The sequence below is a fragment of the Octodon degus genome, unplaced genomic scaffold (genome assembly GCF_000260255.1).
Source record: "Octodon degus isolate 3935 unplaced genomic scaffold, OctDeg1.0 scaffold00052, whole genome shotgun sequence".
In the NCBI taxonomy this organism is placed as follows: Eukaryota; Metazoa; Chordata; class Mammalia; order Rodentia; family Octodontidae; genus Octodon; species Octodon degus.
Window position 1 is genome coordinate 12,625,798 of NW_004524628.1, and position 22,036 is coordinate 12,647,833.

The window sequence follows — 22,036 nt, forward strand, 5'->3', positions numbered from 1 at the left end:
GAATGCCATGACTTCAAGGCCAGCTTACACTGCAGAGTGAGACCCTGTCTTTAGAAAGGGAGAGGGAGGCTATCTGAAGAAGGAGCATTGGTGGCTAGCCCTGGTGGCACACACCTGTTATCCCAGCACTCAGGAGGCAGAGGCAGGAGCATCGCTGCAAGTTTGAGGCCCACCCAGGATACGAGTTGAGTTCAAGGCCGGCCTGAACTACACTGTGAAATCCAGTCTGAAAAACACAAAAAAGTAGTATTGGTTGAAAGTAGCAGAGATCATTGATTCTTTAATGTGTGCCACCTCCAAGTTTAAGACTCCAAGCTGTCATTTTTGGGCTTATGTTTTACGTTTTTTCAGATTTATTTTATAACCTCTAACAAATGCCTTTTTAATTTGATTGGGTTATGGGATGGTTTTTATTTTTAATTTCAGGAACATGCCAGTACTGTAAGTGAGCTTGAAGAACTTCAGTTGCAACTCCAAAAGGAAAAGAAACAGCTTCAGAAAACCATGCAAGAATTAGAGTTGGTTAAAAAGGTACCATGCAGCTTCGGGCAGAGCTGGCGGGTGCCCTCATCGCTGAGCTGTGGGTGCCCACCAAGAGGGTGCTGGTGGGTTTTGTTTATGCTGCTCAGATAACCCTTTGTAAAGTTTGCCTCGGTCATTGGAAATTTTAACTTACTTCTCTTAAGTGCCTGTTTGCAGAAGAATCTAGATTCAAGAATTACTAGAATTTGGTGTGGTGTTTCCTGTTTGTGATTGTTATATGACCCACGAAGGCTTCATTACTATCAAAGCTTGCAGTTTGTCTTATTCTTAGACTTTTCACTAGTTTTTCTCTACTTTTCCAGAAATTAGGCTTTAAAGAAATTCTGTAGTCCACTTTAAATATTAAAATATTACAAAGAGGGCCGGGGAGATGGCTCAGTGGAATAAGTGCTTCCCTGGCAAGTGCAGGGGCCTGAGTTCAATCCCTGGCTCTGCAAAAAAAAAAAATACTACAAAGAGCCCGAGCAGACTGGAACCTGGTCTTGGTCGATGGAAGTTTTAATGCAACACAGTGAGCCTGAAAAGCCTGAGTTAAATGTTAGGAAATGTTTTATGAAGTTAGGAACTGAAACAGCATGCAGCTTCGCCTTCTTCCTCCCTGCTCACACTGCCCCTGTTTTGCGAGCACGTAGTGGAACCCGGTTATTCCTGCGCCACCATCTTAGTGATCTTATGAGTGAAACTAACTGAACTTGTAATTTGTGAGTCTTTTGTAAAATGTGCAGGATGCCCAGCAGACTACCCTGATGAACATGGAAATAGCGGACTATGAACGTGTGACGAAAGAATTCAGTCAACAGCTAACTGATAAAAGCAGCAAGATAGAAGATTTGAAGCAAGAAGTAGAAATTCAAAGACAGAAACAAGAAACCCTACAAGAAGAAATGAGTGAGTACTCTGCTCTCACTTTATTTATGTATTTATTTTTTGTGGCCAGCTCAGCCCACCCTGGGGGCGGGCTAGTGCGGCATGTGGTGCCGGGGCTCGAACCGCGGTCCTTCGCTTTTGCCTGAGCTTGCTTAAGCAGGCGCGTTATACCTCTGAGCTATCTCGCCAGCCCTCCACTCTCTCTTTTCCATGTGATCGTTCCGCAGTAGGCTTGGGGCGTGGGCACTGGCTGCCATCGCCTTTGGTGCGGCCAGCTGCGTCTGAGCTGGTGCCAGGCCTTCCTGAGGAGCCGAGGTCGAGGCCCAGTGCCAGTGCCAGTAGGAGGCCTGTGGTCCCCATCAGTGTCTGGCGCACTGACGCATTTAAACACTGACGTACCTGTTACACACATAACTTAAAGTAAAATTATCCTTGCCCACATTGCGGTTTTCAGCAAACTGGGAAAGTTTAGGACTGAAATACTTCTTTTTAGGTGGATTCCATTTTACCCATAGAACATCTTCTCCTGCTAGCGTTGCAAGCTGTGGATTTCCCTGTCCATCTCACAAGTTGATGTATTGTTTTAATTCAGATCATATTATTGTTTATTTCCATTATTTCTTTTTCAATACACGGTTACTAAGAAGTATCGTTTACCTTCTGAATACTTAAAAGGTTAAAGCCCAGCGCAGGAGGGAGCGTGGGTTACTGCCTGAGCGCGTCTCCCAGCCTGTGCACACTGTTAAAGGGCTCTTTTCACGTGTCTTTCTTTAGGAATCGCTAGCGGTGGTCTTGTGCTTAGAGTACATTCTGCACGTGACTCCAGCCCTTTCAGGTTTGTTGAGCCTGGGATGGCTTCCAGGAGCGCTGCTGGGTGCCTGACAGTGTGCCATTGGAGCGAACTCGAGCGAGCGCACTCTCCAGCGCCCGTCTTCTGATGCTGCTGCTTTGTCTCTCGCGCTGCCAAGTACTCGCGGTGGCTTGTTGCAGTCTCTCGCCATAGTTGTGGCCGTCTTCCCTTTCCTGTTAGTGTTCCATTTCTTGTGTTTAGAAACTGGTGTTGGGCGAGTGTACGCTTAAAATTGTCACATGTTCCTAGTTATTTGCTGCCTCTTGCTGTGAAAGGTCTGCATCTGCGACAATACTCCTTTCTCTGTACTCTCCTTTGGTGGTAACTGACGGATGTAGCCACACCTGGCCGTATGTTATTACTATTTATGTGGTCTGTCTTCTATCCTTTGGCTTTAAGCCGAGTCTGTGGCACTTTTTTTTGATAGTGTGTGGGTGTCTTGCAACTGGGGTTGGGATGTAGGAGCCCAGGGGCAGGAGCAGGGCTGGGGTGTAGGACCTGGAGGCCTAGTGGGGGTCAAGGTATAGGAGCCCAGGGGTGTGGGGTAACTGGGGGTCAGGGTATAGGATTGGGGGTGAAGGCAGCATTAGCAAACGCAGTTTCACTCGCTGCCTAGTAAGCCGGATATGTTTATTTAACTTTATTTGGTTATTTATTTTGGGTTTTTGATACACGGTCTTGCTGTCTAGTTCAGGCTGGCCTGGAATTCAAAGCAATCCTCCTGCCTCAGGCTTCTGAGTGCTGGGATGACAGGCCATGCCACTATGCCTAGCCCTTCAGCTGGATTCTCACTACTGTTGCCTGGGAGGTTACTGATCGTTCCCGAGAGATGCTGTTTTTCCTCAAGTAGTGTTTCATCTCTGCTTGTCTCCATTCCTTCGTCTTTTTGGTGCTTCCTCTGCGTGGAGTAGAACAGTCGACGGACGTGCGGGTTGTGTAGCCATGTGTTGTTGCGCTGGCACTCACTGCTTTCCGTTGCCTTACGAAGTGTCACCCTAGGAGTGCGCCTTGGTGTTGCTTGGTCTCAGGACTCTTAGAGCAGTCGCAAGGCTCTGTAGGTGAGCTGAGCTTCCTACTGTGTAGTGTTGGAAAGTGGCAAGTACTTGCTGGGAAGTCACTGAACTGGGCTCACCATGAGAACCATAGCTAAAATGTTCCTCTCCCTGATAACCAGGCGTATTCAGGAGTACGGATTTGCCTCTGCTGTTGTGTACCAGGTCCTTCAGCAGAGCAGCGCCACCACTCACGTAGCCGGGCTAAGTTGGAAGCAGGCAGTCTTGCTTTTCCTATAAAGAGTAAAGTCCGCACTGTCTGTGACAAGGCCTCAGCCTGGATCCTGGTTCGCCTCCCATAGCTTCAGCAGGGTCGCCTGTGGCCTCCACAGTGAATCTACTTGTCCCTGCTTGGTGTTCTTCCTTGCCTTTGTCAGCAAGACAGTTTTTGTCTATTTTTTACATTTGTTCCTTCGCGAGCTTTCTTTCACTAACAGTTCCTTCCACAAAACGTTACTACACCTAAGTCGCTGTTACAGACACAGGCGTGCACCTCTGCAGTGACCGAACAGGAAATGCTCAGCACCTCTGCTTATCTTTTAGAAATAGAGTAATCGTAGCTGGACCCTGGTTTTAGAGATGCATTCAGAAATATTTGCAGATGAACAGACTTGCTTTAAGATGATGCAGCATGGACTCAGAGAGAGAGGTACCGTTCAGGGTGTGACAGACTTTTCCCCGAGTCTTTCGGGGTATGTGAGCCCCACATTCTGGTCAGATGTGGTCCCCGTGGGTGCACCAGAGCAGCCACCGACTGAATGTGAAGGAGTGAGCCCGCTGTGTCCAGTCAGGTTGTCCCTGTGGAAGCAGCCGAGGGCCACACTGCAGAGCATGTCAGCGTGGCACATGCCTGGCCATGTATGGGAGGGTTCCGGGAGGTGACCATCGTTGGTTGCCACTGTTGCCACATATGTCTGCAGCACTCCACAATAACGAGTTGTGGCAGTTTCTTTTAGAAGTAAGTTCACACACACACACACACACACACACAGGTGGGCCAGGGAGATGGCTCAGTGGAATAAGCGCTTCCCTGGCAAGCGCAAGGGTCTGAGTTCAATCCCCAGTTCCGCCAAAAAAAAAAAGGGTTAACGCAAAAGTCGGTTCTTTCTGGGTAGGTGTCTGAGCACTCACGCCAACTGTTTCCTCTCTCTGCCGAAATCCTGCCTGGGTGCAGCCTCGCTCCAGTCTTCCCTGCAGCAGCGTGAGGAGAAACACGCCAAGATCAAGCAGCTGCTTGTGAAAACCAAAAAGGAGCTGGCAGACGCCAAGCAAGCAGTATGTGACTCTTTGTCTTGGGACTGGCTGGGGGTCGAATGACGAGTCCCTGTGCTTTCCATCCGAGCCCTCTTTTCGTTCGTAGGAAACTGATCATCTCATTCTTCACGCATCCTTAAAGGGTGATCTGGAGGCGAGCCAGCAGCAAGGCGAAATCTACAAAGTAAGACTTTGGGGTCTGAGATGGGAAAGGGGCGCCCTTGTGGCAGGGAGCGACCCTCTGAGTGCACACGCGACAGCGGGCTGGTGGTATCCCTGGTGGGCCAGAGGTCCTGCTGCTCTGAGGACGCGGAGCAGTCGGGCAGTTGGTGGAGCACGCGAGTGCCTCCCACGGGGCTGCTTGCACGCACTTGTGGGCGTGCTGCAGAGCAGTGCAGCGTAGAGTGGCCGACCCGGCCTCACCTTGACCCTCTGAATGTCGTTGAGTCAGAGAACCCGTGTATAAAATGGCTTCACGGGCCTGCCTCGTATGTACAAATACAGAGTCCACCACAAATTTTATACACACTTCAGGAAAAGAAAAGCTTACCTGATTTCATACTAAATTTGTGACAGCGTGAGGTTAATTCAAGTGACCTCTGGCTGCTGCAGTTGCAGGAGTCAAAGTGGTGGTCTCGAGCCTTCGGACGTTCTTAGGAGGCTGAGCTGCTGCTGGGGAGCCCTGGCCATGAGGCTGCTGCACCCGCGTTTCCAGTGCTTCTCTAAGGCCAGCCCTGTGGTGGGTTTTGTGCAGTATCGAGGACCTCTAGGGCCTCCATGTGAGGCTAACACTATCTTTTGAAAAAGTATGCCACCCAAATAGCTCAGTAGATTAGGGCCAAGGGGTCAGTCCCCGGGCCGGCTGTGCTGGCCTCACCCCAGGGCATGGCACTCTGGGACAGCAAATGAGACGGTGTGTTGGCGTTGGCGCTCACCTGTAATCCCAGCTCTTGGGAGGCTGTGAACAGGCAGATCACTACGAGTCCAGTCTAGTGGTGAGACCCCGAACACCCTGTAGACCCTTCCCTAACATACAAAGAAAAAAGTATCATACTATTTTACTTTCTGAAGTGTGGGTACAGTTTTTTTGTTTTGTTTCATTTTGGCAGACTATATAAAAAGGCTTGAGCTATTTCACTGAATGAGAATGAAATATGCAGTCTGGGAGTTTTGTGATTTTTGACTGCTGTTGGTTTACTGTAGTGTGAAACTGTTCTGCTCCTGCTGTCCCCACTCTAGTGCTGACACCTCCACACCCCTCCTCAGGTGAGCCCCGCCGGGTGCCATGCTAACCTGCACTGTTCCCTAGATCCAGCTGGCGGAGGTGACTGCGGAGAAGCACAAGCTGCAGGAGCACCTGAAGGTGGCTGCCGAGCGGCACCAGCGCACGCTTGGCGCCTTCCAGCAGCGGGTGGCTGCGCTGCAGGAGGAGAGCCGCACGGCCAAGGTGCAGCCAGCTGGGGCGGGCGCCGGGTGGGCACTGTGGGAGTGCGCGGGACTGGGTGGGGCTTCACCACTCCACAGGAAGTGCAGGTCTGGAGGCCTTACAGCAGGGCTGCGATGAGAGAAAAATGCGTGCGGGGTCCAGAATCAGATAGTGCCCTTCTGAAGCTTACGGGAGGTAGATGGATCTCCCGGAAAGAGAAGATTACATTATTCAGGCATTTTTATTTTTTAAAATATTTATTTATTTATTTATTTAGTGTGTGGCCAGCTCAGCCCACCAGGGGGCAGGCGGGCTGGCATGTGGTGCTGGGGGATTGAACCGAGGTCCCTGTGCTTTGCTTGAGCTTAGCTTGTTCTAAGTAGGTGCTTTAGACCACTGAGCCATCTCACCCGCCCATTCAGGCATTTTTAAATGTATAAGAACAACATAAGTATGTTTTTTGGTGAAGTTAACAAATTATTTTCAAGAATGAGTTTTCACCTCGTTCGTTGACCTCTGAAAATAAGATTGTGTTGTGGTAGAAAATGGTTTTCTCTCTTTTCATGTTATAGGCAGAACAAGCTGCTGTAACCTCAGAATTTGAAAGCTACAAAGTCCGAGTTCACAATGTCCTGAAACAGCAGAAAAATAAGTCTGTGTCTCAGGTTGAAACCGAGGGAGCAAAACAAGAAAGGTGAAGTTTAACGCTGGAAGCTCACAAGGTCCCCTGCCCAGCGTGAGGTTGCATGGGCTGGCACCTGCAGGGATTTGCTCCAGGTGCTCCAGGGGGCCGGGACCTCGGCTTTAGCACCGAGCAGAATTCCACGCGGTCGAGACAGCAGCGAGCAGCAGCTGGGCCCGAGGTGTCTTCAGCTGTCAGCTCAGTGCCAGCGGCCTCTGCCCTCAGTCTCTCCGTAGCTGGGCTCCATTACAGTAGAAATTTGAACATTAACATTGGGATTCAAGTCCAGGCGCGGTAATCGTAGTACTAGGGATGCTGAGACAGAGGATCTTGTGTAGTGAGACCCTGTACCAAGTACATTTAAAAAAAATAAAATTGGGATTCATTTTTCCAGTTTGGGAAATAGAAGGGTAAAGAATAAGAACACTTTCTCAGTGCTTTTTCACTGTTTAGCCAAACAGAAGTTGCTAAGTTTTACTTCAAGAAGTGTTGGTGAGGCTTGCGGCACACACATAATCCCAGAACTCAGGCGACTGAGGCAGGAGGATCACTGTGAGTTCCAGGCCCACTGGGCTACTTAACGGGTTCGAGGCCAGCCTGTTCCAAACAACACAAGGACAAAAAACTTTAAGTACTGAGTTCTGGCTTAGAGTACAGTTTTTCTTTGCTGTATTAGCACCCTCTCGGTTCTACTTGAGTAGCAGATCATGTCATCCTGCTTCAACTGAGTATCCACACCCCGAGCAAGCCACTCGCACGTGTTGAGGACAGGAGCAGGTGGGTCGTTGGCAACCTCTGTGCAGAGCTGCGCAGCTGCCACTGTCCTGAGTGGCCCAGGGATCCATGGTTTGGAGCCATTAAGTGTGGGCCTGTAGACTCCAGCAGTAGTTCCCATAAAGCTGAGGTTGACTACTGGCCAAGGTTAGATTCTAGCACTTTAGTAAATAGAAAGTGTTGCCATTTGCAGGAGCCCTTTTTTACTATGCCTGAATTTTGGGTTCACATTATTTTCATTATATTATATACATTAAACACCCTCCTTTTTCCCTCATGCTGGGAATTAAGCTCAGGCATCCAGCTTGCCGCTCCAGCAGCATCTGCAGCCGCTTTTCCTTTTGAGGCAGGGTCTGACTAAGTTGCCAGGCTGGCCTTGAACTTGTAATCCTTGTGCCGAAGCCGCCTTAGGGATCACTAAGGTCTGTGCCACCGTTGCAGTTGGGTTTTTTTCTTTCGTTTTTCTATGCTAAAGAGCCAATCCAGCACCTGCATGCCAAGCAAGTGCCCTGCTGCTGAGAGTCCCCTGCACCCCATTAAGTACATTTGCTAAAAGTGACAGTAATAGTGTTTTATGCATAAGATACGGAAGAATTGTGGCTTTTAACTAAGCAAAAAAGATCTTTTTTTTTTTTTTTCTAAGCCCAAAAAAGGCCTTTCACTCTGATTTGGTCTAACAGCATTTTCAGAACAGTTGATTTCAAACTGTAGATTTTGTTTAACTAATGACATAGGCCTTTAACATAAAATAAGCTAGTTTGATAGCATTTAGTGGCCTGTTTCCTTAGAATATGAAACTTCAAGGAGAGAGTGTTCTATAACTGTAGTGCCTGAAATTGACAGCCTGTGAATGTATTATGTTGAACCCTAGTCTGGGTTCTTTTGTGCCCTGTAGAACCGTCCACAAGCATGGAGTCTGGAATCCAAAGGTGAAATGACTAAAATAGGCTTGAAACCACAAAATGAGGCCTGCTTCCTTCAGCTGTTATATATTCTTCTGCTTCAGGGAGCACCTGGAAATGCTGGTTGACCAGCTGAAGATCAAGCTTCAGGACAGCCAGAGTAACCTGCAGGCCAGCGTGTCAGAGCTGCAGGCGCTGCAGTTGGAGCATGACACCTTGCTGGAGAGGCACAACCGCATGCTGCAGGAGACCGTGGCCAAGGAGGCGGAGCTGCGGGAGAAGTAGGTGGCTGCATGTGCCTGCTCTACATGGGGCGTCAGCCTCACTCCTTGGGGTGCATATGGGTGGAGAGTCTGAAGTAGGCTTTCTCCAAAGGCTCAGCACTTCCCCTCTGGGCTGGTTTTCTACTTCACATATTTAGGATCACGTGGTGTTATCTGCCCCTCCTGTGCCTTCCTGGCAGCATTAGTGCCCCTGCAAGGGGTGGCAGTGCACACCTGGAATCTCAGCGCTCTGGAAGTGCTGTTTGTCAGCTTAGCAAGATCCTGCCTCAAAAGGCAGAATGCTGGAGAGGTAGCTCAGTGTGAAGGTTCTGTGTTCACTCCCCAGTGCTACGACCTGACCGCCAGGAGAGCTGCTTTCCAGTTCAGGTGTGACATAAGCACTCTCCTCATCACCAAAGGCAAACATTAACTAGGTCTTACTGAGGAAGAATATGCATCAGCTTTGCAGCCTTGTCACAGCCTGTCCTGCCTTGTTATAATTGTTCCAACGCTCAAATATCAGCAAAGTGATTATTGTGAGCAAGAAATGCTGGGGCCGGGGAGACGGCTCCGTGGAATAAGTGCTTCCCAGGCAAGGGCCCGAGCCCACTCCCCAGTTCCGCCAAAAAAAAGAAGAAGAAATGTTGGTTCCGACAGTGAGGAAATCGGAGGTGGTCGTGATCTCTTGGGGAGTTGAAGAAAGGAGTTCTTTGAGCACTTTCCGGCGGGTGTCAGGATGCCCTCTGTCTCACGTGTTCTCTGTACTGCTTGGATTTCTGTCACAGAATAGTCATGTGTCTCACGTAAAAAGTTCCATTTCTTTATTTTACCCAAACCAAACCTGTAAAACAGAAAAGCCATTGAAAGTAGTGGTTCCTGAATTGCAGGCTCTGGTAAAAATCTCTTGGGAATTTATTCACATCACTCTTCCAAGGAGCACTGTTGGAGACTCATTCAGCAGCTTAGCATGGAAACCACAGAGCTGTTTCTAACAGGCTGTCCAGCGAGTCCTACGTGCAGAGATTGGGAAGCTGCCGTAGCAAGTCAGGTCTTCTGTTCAGGTGTTTCACTTTAACTCAGATCACGCAGATACTTTGCTTTACGACTCCCTCTCTGAAGTGTTCCGTAAGCTCCCACCTAAGGCTGGCAGAAGAAGTGGACAGATTGAAGGTGTAATTAGCTTATGCTCTACTTAGAATTCTTTTCTCTGATGGACCTTGCAGCACAGTCTCTCATCCAGCATCCTGCATCCACCTTGAGACACGGGATGCGTGGAAACCAGCTGGCAGCTGGCCACCCGACTTGTAATGGCGGCACTTACTGTCCAGAGGAGACCGAGTTACAGGAATAAGTTTTCATCAGTTAGCTAGAATCTGATGCACACCCCACGAATTGGAAGTAGGCATGGGCCCAGATCTTTGTCCCCCTTTGGCTTATGTAGGTTCCTAGGTTGCAGTAGTGACTGGGCTAGGGTGTCGTGCCTGTGGACGTAGAATCTGGCTCTTACTTTATTTAACTGGTCCTGCCTCTTCCCTTATCTCTTCCGTGATTGTGAAGTCTTAACAAGGTGGGAAAGGGCGGAGGACTGGGCAGTTTAGGCAAGGCCAAACGGGGAGACCTCGCTCAGCTTTACCCTATCACTAGAGCATAGCAGGCAGGGGTCAACTGAGTTGATTTCTGTCTCAGTGTCTTCTACTTCCAAGGTGAATAGAATGCTGTGCTGGAACTCATTTGGCTTAGGATGCCGTCTCCTACGTTGTAACTTAATAGTGTGCTCTAGATGTTTAGGAGAGAGGACAGTCATGCGCCGGGCTGCATTAGGGCTTGTGCAGAAGCCTGTGTTGATACACAGCCTGTACTCTCCCATGTGACCCAGGTCTTCCTGCTCTGCAGGTTGTGTTCCATCCAGTCCGAGAACCTGGCCATAAAGTCTGAGCATTCAAAGATGGTGGGACAGCTGACATCCCAGAGCGAGGGCCTCCGCAGCAGCTTCCGAGAGCAGGTGCGGCACTTGCAGGATGAGCACCGGAAGACAGTGGAAACCCTGCAGCAGCAGCTCTCCAAGGTGGAAGCTCAGCTCTTCCAGCTCAAGAGTGAGCCGACCACACGAAGTATGTATGTACCCAGGAAGCAGGTAGCTCGTGCTTTCACATGCTTTTGTCACTTGAGTGCGTTGTCGCGGATTCACAGGAAAGTGGAGCCCTTCATGGTGACAGACAAGTGCATTTGATGCATGTTGGATTGCTTACTGAGAAGATATTTCAACCATGTGAGCTTGACTGTTACACTTCTGTCAGCCCGTGTGGCCTCTGGGAATGCTAGTTTGTGTGGGATTTATCACCCTCTGTGAAAGGCGCTAGCTTTTTGTTGGGTTTAGACGTCACTCTCTTATTAGTGTCATGGCGTGGAACCTAATTCAGGTTCACCTTTGGATGCTTGGTACTTTCCATTGCTGACCATCACATGCATTTGTCCTATAGTTAGACAGGACAAGGGCCTGCAAACACCACATGGTTTCCTCCCTTTCATATGTTGGCCTGGTTGGAGTTTCAGTTCAGCCACACTGGACATACTCCGTTCTGCTTCCAGGGACAGATGACCAAGTGTTAGCCAGGATGGCCACATATTTCATTCCTGCATTGTTGGTACTTTGTTTCCCATGGAGAATGTTCCTGGAGCACAAGCAGCCACGAGTCACTAGTCAGGATCAGAAACCAGCATTTAGGAGTCGGCAGCAGAATGAGCAGCTGCCCAGATAACAGACACCCAAGACAAAGCTTCAGAAGGACTGCCAGGAGAAATGGGCTGCAAAGTACAAGATGGGCGACTTCATGAGGTAGAAAATTAAATTGGAAGTTTAAAAAATCTGAGCTAGAACCGCTGTCCCTAAATTGGCAATGAACAAGTTACTAAATTTGTTAGATTAGCTGGCATCAGGTAGGTAATATACCTGAAATGACTGTATTCTATAAACTCTACGGTTCTTTGCAAACATTCATTAGGAGCCAACAAGAAAGCCTTAGCAGCAGTGAATGCCCATGTCGGAAAAACAGCAAGCACAAATGAACGACTTAGTGGTAAAGCTCAGATTTCTAGAAAAAGAAGAGCAGGCTAAGTGAAAAGCTGGTATGAGAGAGAGAATTCTAAAGATCAGAACAGAAATTAACACATTGGAAACTAAAAATGTAACACAAAGAATCAATCAAACAGTTGCTTCTTTAAAAGATTAAATAAAACGGAAAAATCCTTATCCAGCCTTAGCAAAAAAAGGAAGAAAAAGACTCAAATCCACATGATTAGAAGTGAAAGGATGAAATCACAGACCCTCCAGAAATCCTAGAAGGTCGTTGATAACTACTTTAGAAACTTGTATTGAATAAGATGAAAAATGTAAAAAAAATGGAGATTCCTAGATACATATGAACTACCAAAGCTGGATCAGAAGGTATAAAAATCCTAAATAAACAAACATCAGTCAGATTTGTAGTATAACTAAAAGTCTGCCAACAAATAAAATTCTTGGCCTTGACAGATTTACTGCTAAATTCTACAAGAAATTTAAATAAGACCTAATTACTACTTCTCAAACTCTTTGATAAAATTGAAAAAAGATCAATAGCTCCAAATTCATACCTAGAAGCGTGCATTACCCAGATGCCAAAACTGGACAAGGATCAGACTTAAGAATTATACACCAGTTTTCTTAATGAACATAGATGTGAAAATCTTTAATAAAACACCAGCAAAAAAGACACTAGCCAACAGAATGCAGCAAATTACCAGGTAGGTTATACACCGTGACCGAGTGGGGTTCATCCCAGGAATGCAGGGATGGCTGAGCGTATGCTGATTAGGAAGTGTGATGCACCATATTAACAGCCAACGACAGAAATCATAGTCATCTCAGTAGATGCACAAACACTTTTTTAAAAAATTTTATTTTATTTTATTTTATTTTATTTTATTTTATTTTTTTTTTTTTTCCAGGGATTGAACTCAGGCCCTTGTGCTTGCCAGGCAAGCACTTACTCTACTGAGCCATCTCCCCGGTCCCAACAAACACTTTTGATAAACAGTCCAGCACCCATTCATGATAAAACACTGCAGAAAGTTGGAATAGATGGTCCTTTTCTCGTTGTGATAAGAGCAGTCTATGACTAAAGCACAGCCAGTATCGTATTAGGTGAACGGAAACCGAAAGCTGTTGCTTGACTTCAGGAACAAGGCATAGATTTCTGCTGTCTCCACTCTTAACACAGTCCTGGAAACTATAGCCAGAGCAGTTAGATAAGAGAAAGTAATAAAAAGAATAATGATAGGAAAGGAAAAGGTTAAATTATTATTTGGAGGTGACATGAAACCTTACATAGAACTCCTCAAAACACTTCACTGAAAGAGCTGGGGAGACACCAAGACGGTATGAACACCTGCCTCACCAGTGCGAGGACCTGGGTCTGACCCTTGATACCCCACACTGGGGCAGCCATGGAAACTGGGTGAGGAGGTGCATGCCGGTAATCCCAGTGCTGCAGAGGCTGAGACAAGTAGCACTGCAAGTCACAGCTGTATAGCTAGACTCTATACCAAATAATTTTTTTTAAAAAAAGACTCCACTAAAATACTGCTAGATTTAATACGCAAATTGTTCCATAGCTGGTTACAAAGTCCACATTCAAAAAGCAATAGGCTTCTGGGCATGGTAGCTCATACCTGTAATTCCAGCACTCAGGAGGCTGAGGCTGCCAGAGGATTGTTGTGAGTTTGAGACTAGCCCAGGCTAGAAAGTGAAGCCCAACCTGAACTACATATTGAGACCCTGTCTCAAAAAGACAAAAAAAAAGTAGCCTTTCTCTACATGCATACCAAAGAGAGAAGTTAAGGAAACACCTTTCTTAGTAGCATCCAATAAAATGAGACACCTAGGAATCCATAGGGTCCAGGGATTGGTTCTACCCGAGGAGAAATGCGACAGGATTGAGGAAAAGATAGACAAGAAGACAAAAGCCGGATTAGGTGGTAGCTCTTCTGCCTGGTTGGTGAGATGAACCCAGCAGCAAAACAAAATGGGTATTTGTTTATACCTTTGCAAAGGTAGTAACATGTGACACAAGGTTGCCTAGTAGCCAGCCTTAGCCAGACTGGATGTGTATCTCCGGACTGAGGGGGCGTGTTTGCTTTAGGCGCTGAGGCCCAGTCCCACCTGCACACATTTGACCAATTTTCCAGCTTCCGCAGCTTCCAACAGGAATCAATCTAAGGAAGGATAGAAAAGAACTCTACATTGACAGCTACTCTGAAAAAGATTGAAGCAATTATCAAAAAGTAGGGGTCAGGGAGATAATTCAGTAGAATAGGCACTTGCCTGGCAAGTGCAGGGTCCTGAGTTCAATCCCCAGTACCGCAAAAAAAAAAAAAAAAAGGAAAGACATCCTCTGCATTTGGGCAAGGAAGAGCCATTATAGTGAAAAATGGTCGTTCTTCCAAAACTGTTGTGCAGATTTAATGTAATCGTGGTCAAAATTCCAATAGCATGTCTTGCACAGTTAGAGAAAATTCTAAAATTCATTTGGAACAAGAGCCCTAGAATAGCAAAGGCAGTTCTGGGCAACAAAGGCAAAGCAGAGAGCATCACAATCCCTGACTTGAAATTGTACTGTAAAGCTGCTATGATACAGTGTGGTGCAAGCAATAAAACAACAACAAACAGGAAGATCAATGAAACAAACCAGGGGCCGGGGAGATGGCTCAGTAGAATAAGCGCTTCCCTGGCAAGCACAGGGGCCTGAGTTCAGTCCCCGGTTCCACCAAAAAAGACTAGAAGATACAGAAATAACTCCAGGTATACTCAGCTACTTTATCTGTGACAAAGGTGCCAGACATTCACTAGAAGAAAGATGGCCTGTTTAATAAATATTGCTGGAAAAATTGGCTCTGCACACACTGAAGGTTAAGATTGGACCCACTTTCACCATGCACTGAATTAAATAGATTAGAAATCTAAATATTAAAAGAGGAACATTAAATCTGCTGGAAAATAGAATAGGTAAAACGCTTGTAGACATGTATAGACAGTTTGAGTAAAACCACAATCACATAGGAATTATCATGAAGAATTAATCGCTGGGATCTCATTTTATTAAAAAGCTTTGCTCAGCAAAAGAAACCACAAATGGGCTGGGCAGATGGCTCAGTAGAATAAGCACTTCCCTGTCAAGTGCAAGGGTCTGAGGTCATCCCCGGTTCCACCAAAAAAAAAAAAAACACAAACAATGCAGAGACAGCCTACGAGATGGGGAATTGCTTGCCAGCTCTTCTTCAGACACAGGATTACTACCAAGGACATATAAGAACTGAAAAAATCAGATCTCACAAATTTAAAGACCCAATCCAAGAATGAGAATCTGAGATGAATGCACGCTTCTCAGATGACATGTAAACATCAAATAAATATATGAAAAAATAGTCAACATCACTGGTCATTCAAGAGATGCAAATTAAAACACTTGAGATTGTATCTCACCCTGGAAATGCTGTCATCAAGAAATCCAATAGCAAATGCTACTGGGTCAGTGGGAGAAAAGCCTTCTCCGCCATTGGCGGGAGTGCAGACTAGTATAAGCACTGTAGAAATCGGCGTGGGGACGGCTCCACACGCTAGGTAGGAGGTCCCACTCGAGCCGGCTCTTCTCCGCTGGGTGTCTTCCCAGAAGCACTGAGAACAGCGCACTGCAGTGGTACGTGTGCACCCGTGTGTACAGCAGCACAATTTGTGACAGCTACATCCTGCAGACAGCCCCCACGCCCCTCATACTAACTGAGGAGAGGATAAACAAGAGGAGGTCTTTTTATACAGTGCAGTACTCAGCCCTGAAGGAAGGCAGAGTGGAGACTGTTAGGTAAGGGAATGCAGCTTGAAGCGTGCTCGTAAGTGAAATAAACCAGACGCACACGTGGGAATGTCTTGTCTCCCTAGTGTGAAAAGCTAAGAGTAAGAAGTCCAAAATGGGCAGTAGATACTATAAAATGGGAAGAAATGTCCAAAGGAAAGATAAGCTGGACTGGTGGAAAGGAGAAAAAGGAAAAGCAAAAACATGTGGGTGAGGGTGTATGTGTATTAAAGGTAGTTAACTATTCTCTAATTTATTGGAGAGGTTTGTGCTAATATTGTTTAGACAGGTAAATCCTGGTATCTTGTACTCTGAGTAACTGATTTAAAGATAACAATATACAACATTAACCCTTGTTACCTTCCTATTATCTTGTTTTAAATTTTTAGGTTTTTTCTTAGAATAAAAGAAATAAAACAGTATAACTAGTAGGAAAAAAAAGTCCTTGGCAGGAAGTATATTCCATGTGCAGGAGCCTGGGTTTTGCCCTCGAGGCTGCGGTGTGGGTGTGGGCACGGGCCGGCAGTGCTGGGACTGCCGAGGAGAGATGGCCAGGGCTGTGAAGTGGATACAAGCCATGCCTGCTGTCAGGGACATGTCCTGTCAGGTCGGATGCAGCAATCCCAATAGCTGGGATCTAGCTTTATCATTTCTACCAATATTTGGCAGGAGGTAGTACTTTTCCACAAATGAATAGACATCAGTCGTGCTGTTTTATGAGCTTTATGTTATCCAACAGGTTATGTTAGCTAATCACAATTAACTTGTAGCTTCTCCTGAATGACCCAAGTGGTTAAAAGTTCAGTGAGTACATTTTTAGGGCATTTTTAGAAATTCTCTTTTTTTTCCCACTGGGGGGTGGTACTGGGAATTGAACTCAGGACCCTGCACTTGGCAGGCAGGGCCTTGAGCCACTGAGCTAATCCCTAGCCCCTAGTAGTTCTCTCTTTGCATTCTCATTATGTAATTTCCACATCACCTGACATTCCCTGGATCATTTTAATCTTCCATCTGTTGAGCCTGACTATCCATCTGGGACAATCTCACACTTACAGCCACAGCCTCTGGCCAGTCCATGAAGAACCTGCGAGAAAGGAGGGCCACCGATGTGACCCTTGTGGACATGCACACCGTGACCCGCGAAGAGGGTGAGGGGATGGAGACGGCAGACGCAGAGTCCGTGTCTTCTGCCAGCACCTCTGCACCATCGCTGGAGCAGCTGCTCAGCTCTCCTGAGACAAAGCTGGGTGAGGTGGTTTTTTTGTTTTGCTTTTGAGCCCCTTCAAACTTTCCTGCAATGGGAAGCAAATCTCTGTTTTAAACAGGGTGCTAGTGCTATCCCAGGGCAGGCCCATCAGGGATGATAGCGGTCCCCACCCCCGAGGGGATGGCGGTGTCTGCTTCCCCACTTGGTGATGACGCAGCAGCTGTACTGTATGAGCCACAGCATTGGCCTGTTGCGCTCCTAGCAGTCAGTGTCCCTGTGATGACTTGGGGATTCTCGTCATCTTTGATGTGTGCTGCTGCCTGCACCCAGTGTTGGGCAGCTTTCCATCGCTGTGAAGGGACATTTGAGGTGGCAGCTGAAAGAATGGTTTACTTTAACTCACCTTTCCAGAGGTTTTGCTCAGAGGTTGGCTGGCTCTAGTTTGGGGCCTGCACAAGGCAGGCACATTGGGGAGCCCCTGGCCTCACTGCAACTGGGAAACGGCAAGTAGCTGGGGTCCCACTGTCACCGGGAGCCACCATGTCCTCCACCAACCCCACCTCTCTGTATTCCCAACAAGACTTCAGACTGAGGACCAGGCTTTAAAACGTGGGCGTTTGGGGCATAATGAAGGTCAGCCATAACAGTGGTTAGTGACTGCTTAATGGAAGCCGCGAGGCGTGCTCTTGGGCAGCGTGCACAGTGAGGTACTTTAGTCTCCAGACAGCTCTGGCCTTATGTTGCAGCCAGAGTTACTCGTAGAGTCAGTATCAAATTTGATTAATACCTACCCCACCTCATAGGAATTGCTTCTGAGGGCCATGATGCAGCGGTTGGTAGGTGGGGTGCTTCCCTCGCATACAAGAGAAATGGCATAAGTTCATGGAACACTGACAGGTGGAGAGAGGATGCACGATGACACTAATAGGCCATGGGGGGGCGTAGCTAGTGGTGAGTGCTGACTTAACTTGCGCCAGACCCTGACCTCCCTACCCAGCTCCACACAGAAGAGACGATGTCCAGGACACTAGCCTGACACAGCAGCGTTGGGCGCGCAGGGCTGGGGTGGAACTAACTCTTGCACATTGCTGCAGTCTGCTTTTGTTACATGCACTAAATGGTGTTTTAGGGGTGTGCGTGTGTGCGTGTGCGTGTGTGTGTGTGTGTGTGTGTGTGTGTAGGGTCTCACTACACAGCTTGGACTCCTAGTGATCCTCCTGTTTTCAGCCTTTCTAGTGCTGGAATTATAGGCATGCGCCACCATCCCCAGACTCCATCTCTAGCTCAGTGCATGGGTGGAGGGTGGCACACTGCGTGTGGTCCCAGGAATCAAACCCTGGCCCCTGTGCTTGCCTAAGCCAGCGCTTAGTCCACTGAGCTATTTCAATGGCCCTTAAATAGCATCTTAACTGAGTTGTGTTGAGTAGATGAATAGCAAAGAGAGTAAGTAGGCTTAGCAGTTCTGCAGTGTACGACATCTAAGTGTTGCCCTTCTTTAGAATCCGTCATCTCTGTGTTTGAAAATTAATTCTTAGAACACCTTGCAGAGCCTCCTCTGTGGCACACTGAGTTTACCAAAGAAGAGTTGCTTCAGAAGCTCAGCTCCACCACAAAGAGTGCGGAGCACTTGAATGGCCTGCTTCGGGAGACGGAGGCAACCAACGCCATCCTCATGGAGCAAGTCAAGGTGAGGCCACTGCCACAGCTGCCCACAGGGAATGCTGGGGGATGAGGCCTCAGCCCGAAGTGCCCTGTGCAGTGCACACATGCGCCTGGAACCTCTTGATTCCATTTTTCTTTGGCGGAACTGGGCCCTTGTGCTTGCCAGGCTAGCACTTATTCTACTGAGCTATCTCCCCGCCCACAACCTCTTGATTCTTTATGTTAATAGATTTGTGTAGGTAAGAAATGTTCAGTGCTTTTGTATCTATTATGTAAATACTCTTTTAATTTCTACTTCCTTTAAGAAACCATAAGAGATTTAGAAGTTAAGCATGTTTACATGTCATTGTTCCAGGTGTACTTAAGTAAAACTCACTGAGTTCAGTTCTGTGCACCCTAAACCCAAGCAGGGAGCGCTCCCAGGATTCAGATTAGTGAGTAGTAGGACGCTCACTGGCCACCTAGCACCCCCATGTGGAGGTGGAGAGTAGCAGAGGCAGCCTTTCCTCTTTAAAGGCACCACCAGGAACATCTGGGCATGTGGCAAGCGGTTGACATTCCTAAAGCGAGGCCTTCCCACTGGGGCCCACTGGATTGAAGAGTAAAGCTCTCTGCCAGGCACAGTGGTGCACCTGGATCCTGCAGCTTGGGAGCTTGAGGCAGGAAGAGGACACGTTCAAGGCCAGCCCTTTGCAAGACACTGTCTCAAACAAAATGAAAAGGGCTGGCCAGGTAGCTCAGCGGACTAAAGCACCTGCTTAGGCAGAGCACAGCGGCGGGGGTTCAATTCGCAATGTGCTTTGCGGGTCCCACTCCAGGGCTCGCTGAGACTGAGCGTGGTGGCACACGCTGGTAACCCGTGCTTGGGAGGCTGAAAACAGGAGGATCACTATGAGTCCAGTTTACGTAGTGAGACCCTGTAGGCCCTATGCTAAATACATTAAAATCAAAATGAAAAGGTGATGCAGTTTAGTGGTAGAGAGCTTGCTCTGCATGCATGAGGTCTTAGTTCAATCCCTAGTGGTACAAAAAAAGTTAACATCATGCTGATTGAGCAGTTTTCATGATGCAGGCCTTGAATTTCACTCACACACACACACATATACACTGCACTGAAACAATCTCTGGAAAAGAAAAATGGAGATGGTATGTGATACAGCAGAACCTGGACTCCTGTCTGTCTGCAAAGTGTGTGCCTCCCTGCTGCGTAGCCCATGCAGAGCTGACCCCACTGCAGGGCCACCAGCTGTCCGTGCCAGAGTAGTTTGCTTAATGCTTAATTATGTGCTTATTCACAGCAAACCTTATGTATGTTGACATCCCATCCTTAAATATCTGTGTATACGTTTCCATAAAACGATATTCCCCTGCTAGTCAAAACAGCGCCTAATTAGGAGCCACGTGAGCCTCTGCAGCCTCTAACATGTGACCTTTCTGTAGATCTATACTCACATGATTTCCCGGACTTTACTGTCTTCTTTTTTCTTTTTTTTTTTGCTTTTGCTTTTTTGAGACAGGATCCCCCTGTGTAGTCCAGGCAGGCCTCGAGCTTGTGGGGCTCTTCATGACTCAGCCTCCACAGGGCTGGGCCTACAGGCATGTGCCACCGCACCCAGCCTATTGTCACTTCTTAAATGAACCTAGATTTTAGGAGAGAGACTAAGGGAACTCTTACTGCTGCCTTTATGGACTGGTCCATGCCCAGCTTCCCGCCCCGTGGCCGGGAGCCCCGAGTTTCTGAGGTGGGACGTGTGTTCACACAGATGCTCCCTTTTCAGAAGCTGCTGTCAGGGCCAGCCAAATAGCAGACTAAAAAGTGCCTGCTTAGAGCACAGCCACCAGGGTTCGATCCCCAGGGTGCAGTGCCGGGCCCCACCCTCGGCTCACTGAGAGCGATTGAGACGGCATGGTGGCACGAGCCTATAATCCTAGCCCTTGGGAGGCTGAAAACAGGAGGATCACTGCAAGTCCGACCTCCATAGTGAGACCCTGTAGACCCTGTACCCTGTACTAAAAAAACACGAAAAAAAAGCCGCTGCCACCCCTCCTCCTGTTTCCCATCCTCTGCTCTTGCCTCCTTCACTGGCATGCGGGAGATGTTCAGGGATAAGAAATGGAAAACTGCATTCACGCGTCTGTCTGCTGTGTTTGGCCAGTAGCTGCTAAGCCCATGCCTAACTCATTTCTCCAACACCAGCTTCTCAAAAGTGAAATACGAAGACTGGAAAGAAATCAAGAGCGAGAGAAGTCTGTGGCCAACCTGGAATACTTGAAGAATGTCTTGTTACAGTTCATTTTCCTGAAGCCTGGCAGCGAGCGGGAGAGGCTCCTTCCTGTCATTGACACCATGTTGCATCTGAGCCCTGAGGAGAAGGGGAGGCTCACCACTGTGGCGCAGGGTATGCGGAGGGGACATCTGGGCACTTACCACCCTAACCTAAGGATTTGTAGCTGCGCTGCGGTCCTGTGCATAGCTGGGGACTAGTTGTGAAAGAGGACGCTGTGCCCTTCCTGGCAGCTAGAGCTGTTTACCTCATGCCCAGCACAGTACCACACTGCTGAGGTGTGTCCTCTTGCCCTGCGGTCGTCTGTGCCTAGAACTGAGCTGACAGGTTTACGCTGCACTTCCCAGCACGTGCCGTTTTGTTCTCAGTTCAAAGATGCCCACCCCAGGCAGGCAGGGACAGCACTGGCCTTCCCCGGCATGAGTCAGAGCCACAGCTCCCTTCGCAGATGCATGCAGCTGCTTCTCCACCAGCACCAGGACTTGAACCCATTGCCTTCACACCACCATCTTCTGTAAAATTCTGAGGCGGGGTCTTAGTGATTCTAGTTGCTGGGGCATGGTTGGCTCAAATTTGTGGTCCCTTCTCAGCCTGTTGCATGCTGGCATAAGGTGTGTGCCGCGAGGCCCAACCCAACATCATACGGTGTTCTTAAGGAGTAATCCCAGCACTCCGGTAGGCTTCATAGTGAACTCAAGGCCAGCCTGGACTACGTAGTAAGACCCGATCTCAAAAAAAACCATAGAGCACTTGCCTGGCATGCATTAGGGTTTCATCCCCTGTACTGGGAAGAAGAGAGCAATTTAGAATTCTAACATGTCCTAGATGGCACAGACTGCTTATATTGTAGAGTAATTGTAGAATGTCAGTTTCATCCTGTAAAAATGTAATACTGCTTTGTTTTCACTTCCTAAAGGTGAGGAGGAAAACGCATCCCGGGCCTCCGGATGGGCCTCTTATCTGCACAGCTGGTCTGGACTTCGATAGGTTGGGGCAGGAGGCTCCTCAGCCCAATGGGACTCATCCTGAGGGCCAGTTCACATACGTGGCTGTCCTTCTGTTGAGGGTGTCTATGTCCTCCTGTATTCTGCATGTGTGTCAGATGGGCCGCACATCTCGGCCTGAAGTGAAAGCACAGCAGCCAACACTGGGCCCAAGGCGCCCCTGGGAACTTGGCTGCTCCTCCCTGCAGCCTGGGCACCTGCGGGCAGCCTGTGAATTTGGAACTTAATAAACTGCTGGGCAGATCCAGTTTCACAGTGTGACAGGGATTCGCTGGTAAGGTGGATATAGGGTGATGAAGCTGGTACACTGCAGCCCTCTTGCTGCCAGCTGAAGCTGTCCTCTGATGTGCCCTCTGCTGAGCTTAGCTGTCAGGGCGC

At 48.1% G+C, this 22,036-nt stretch overlaps 1 protein-coding gene across 1 annotated transcript in view; it reads left to right on the forward strand.

Moving 5' to 3' along the window:
* Positions 1–22,029, forward strand: part of Gcc2 (GRIP and coiled-coil domain containing 2) — a 38,495-nt gene extending 16,466 nt beyond the window's left edge. The window contains exons 12-23 of the mRNA XM_023717372.1: positions 427–531; positions 1,269–1,431; positions 4,487–4,587; positions 4,673–4,750; positions 5,876–6,013; positions 6,565–6,686; positions 8,455–8,631; positions 10,507–10,724; positions 16,556–16,747; positions 18,243–18,394; positions 20,567–20,768; positions 21,571–22,029. Coding sequence (XP_023573140.1) covers positions 427–531; positions 1,269–1,431; positions 4,487–4,587; positions 4,673–4,750; positions 5,876–6,013; positions 6,565–6,686; positions 8,455–8,631; positions 10,507–10,724; positions 16,556–16,747; positions 18,243–18,394; positions 20,567–20,768; positions 21,571–21,641 — 1,719 coding nt within the window. The 3' untranslated portion in view covers positions 21,642–22,029. The remainder of the gene's footprint in view (positions 1–426; positions 532–1,268; positions 1,432–4,486; positions 4,588–4,672; positions 4,751–5,875; positions 6,014–6,564; positions 6,687–8,454; positions 8,632–10,506; positions 10,725–16,555; positions 16,748–18,242; positions 18,395–20,566; positions 20,769–21,570) is intronic.
* The last annotated feature ends 7 nt before the right edge of the window (positions 22,030–22,036 follow it).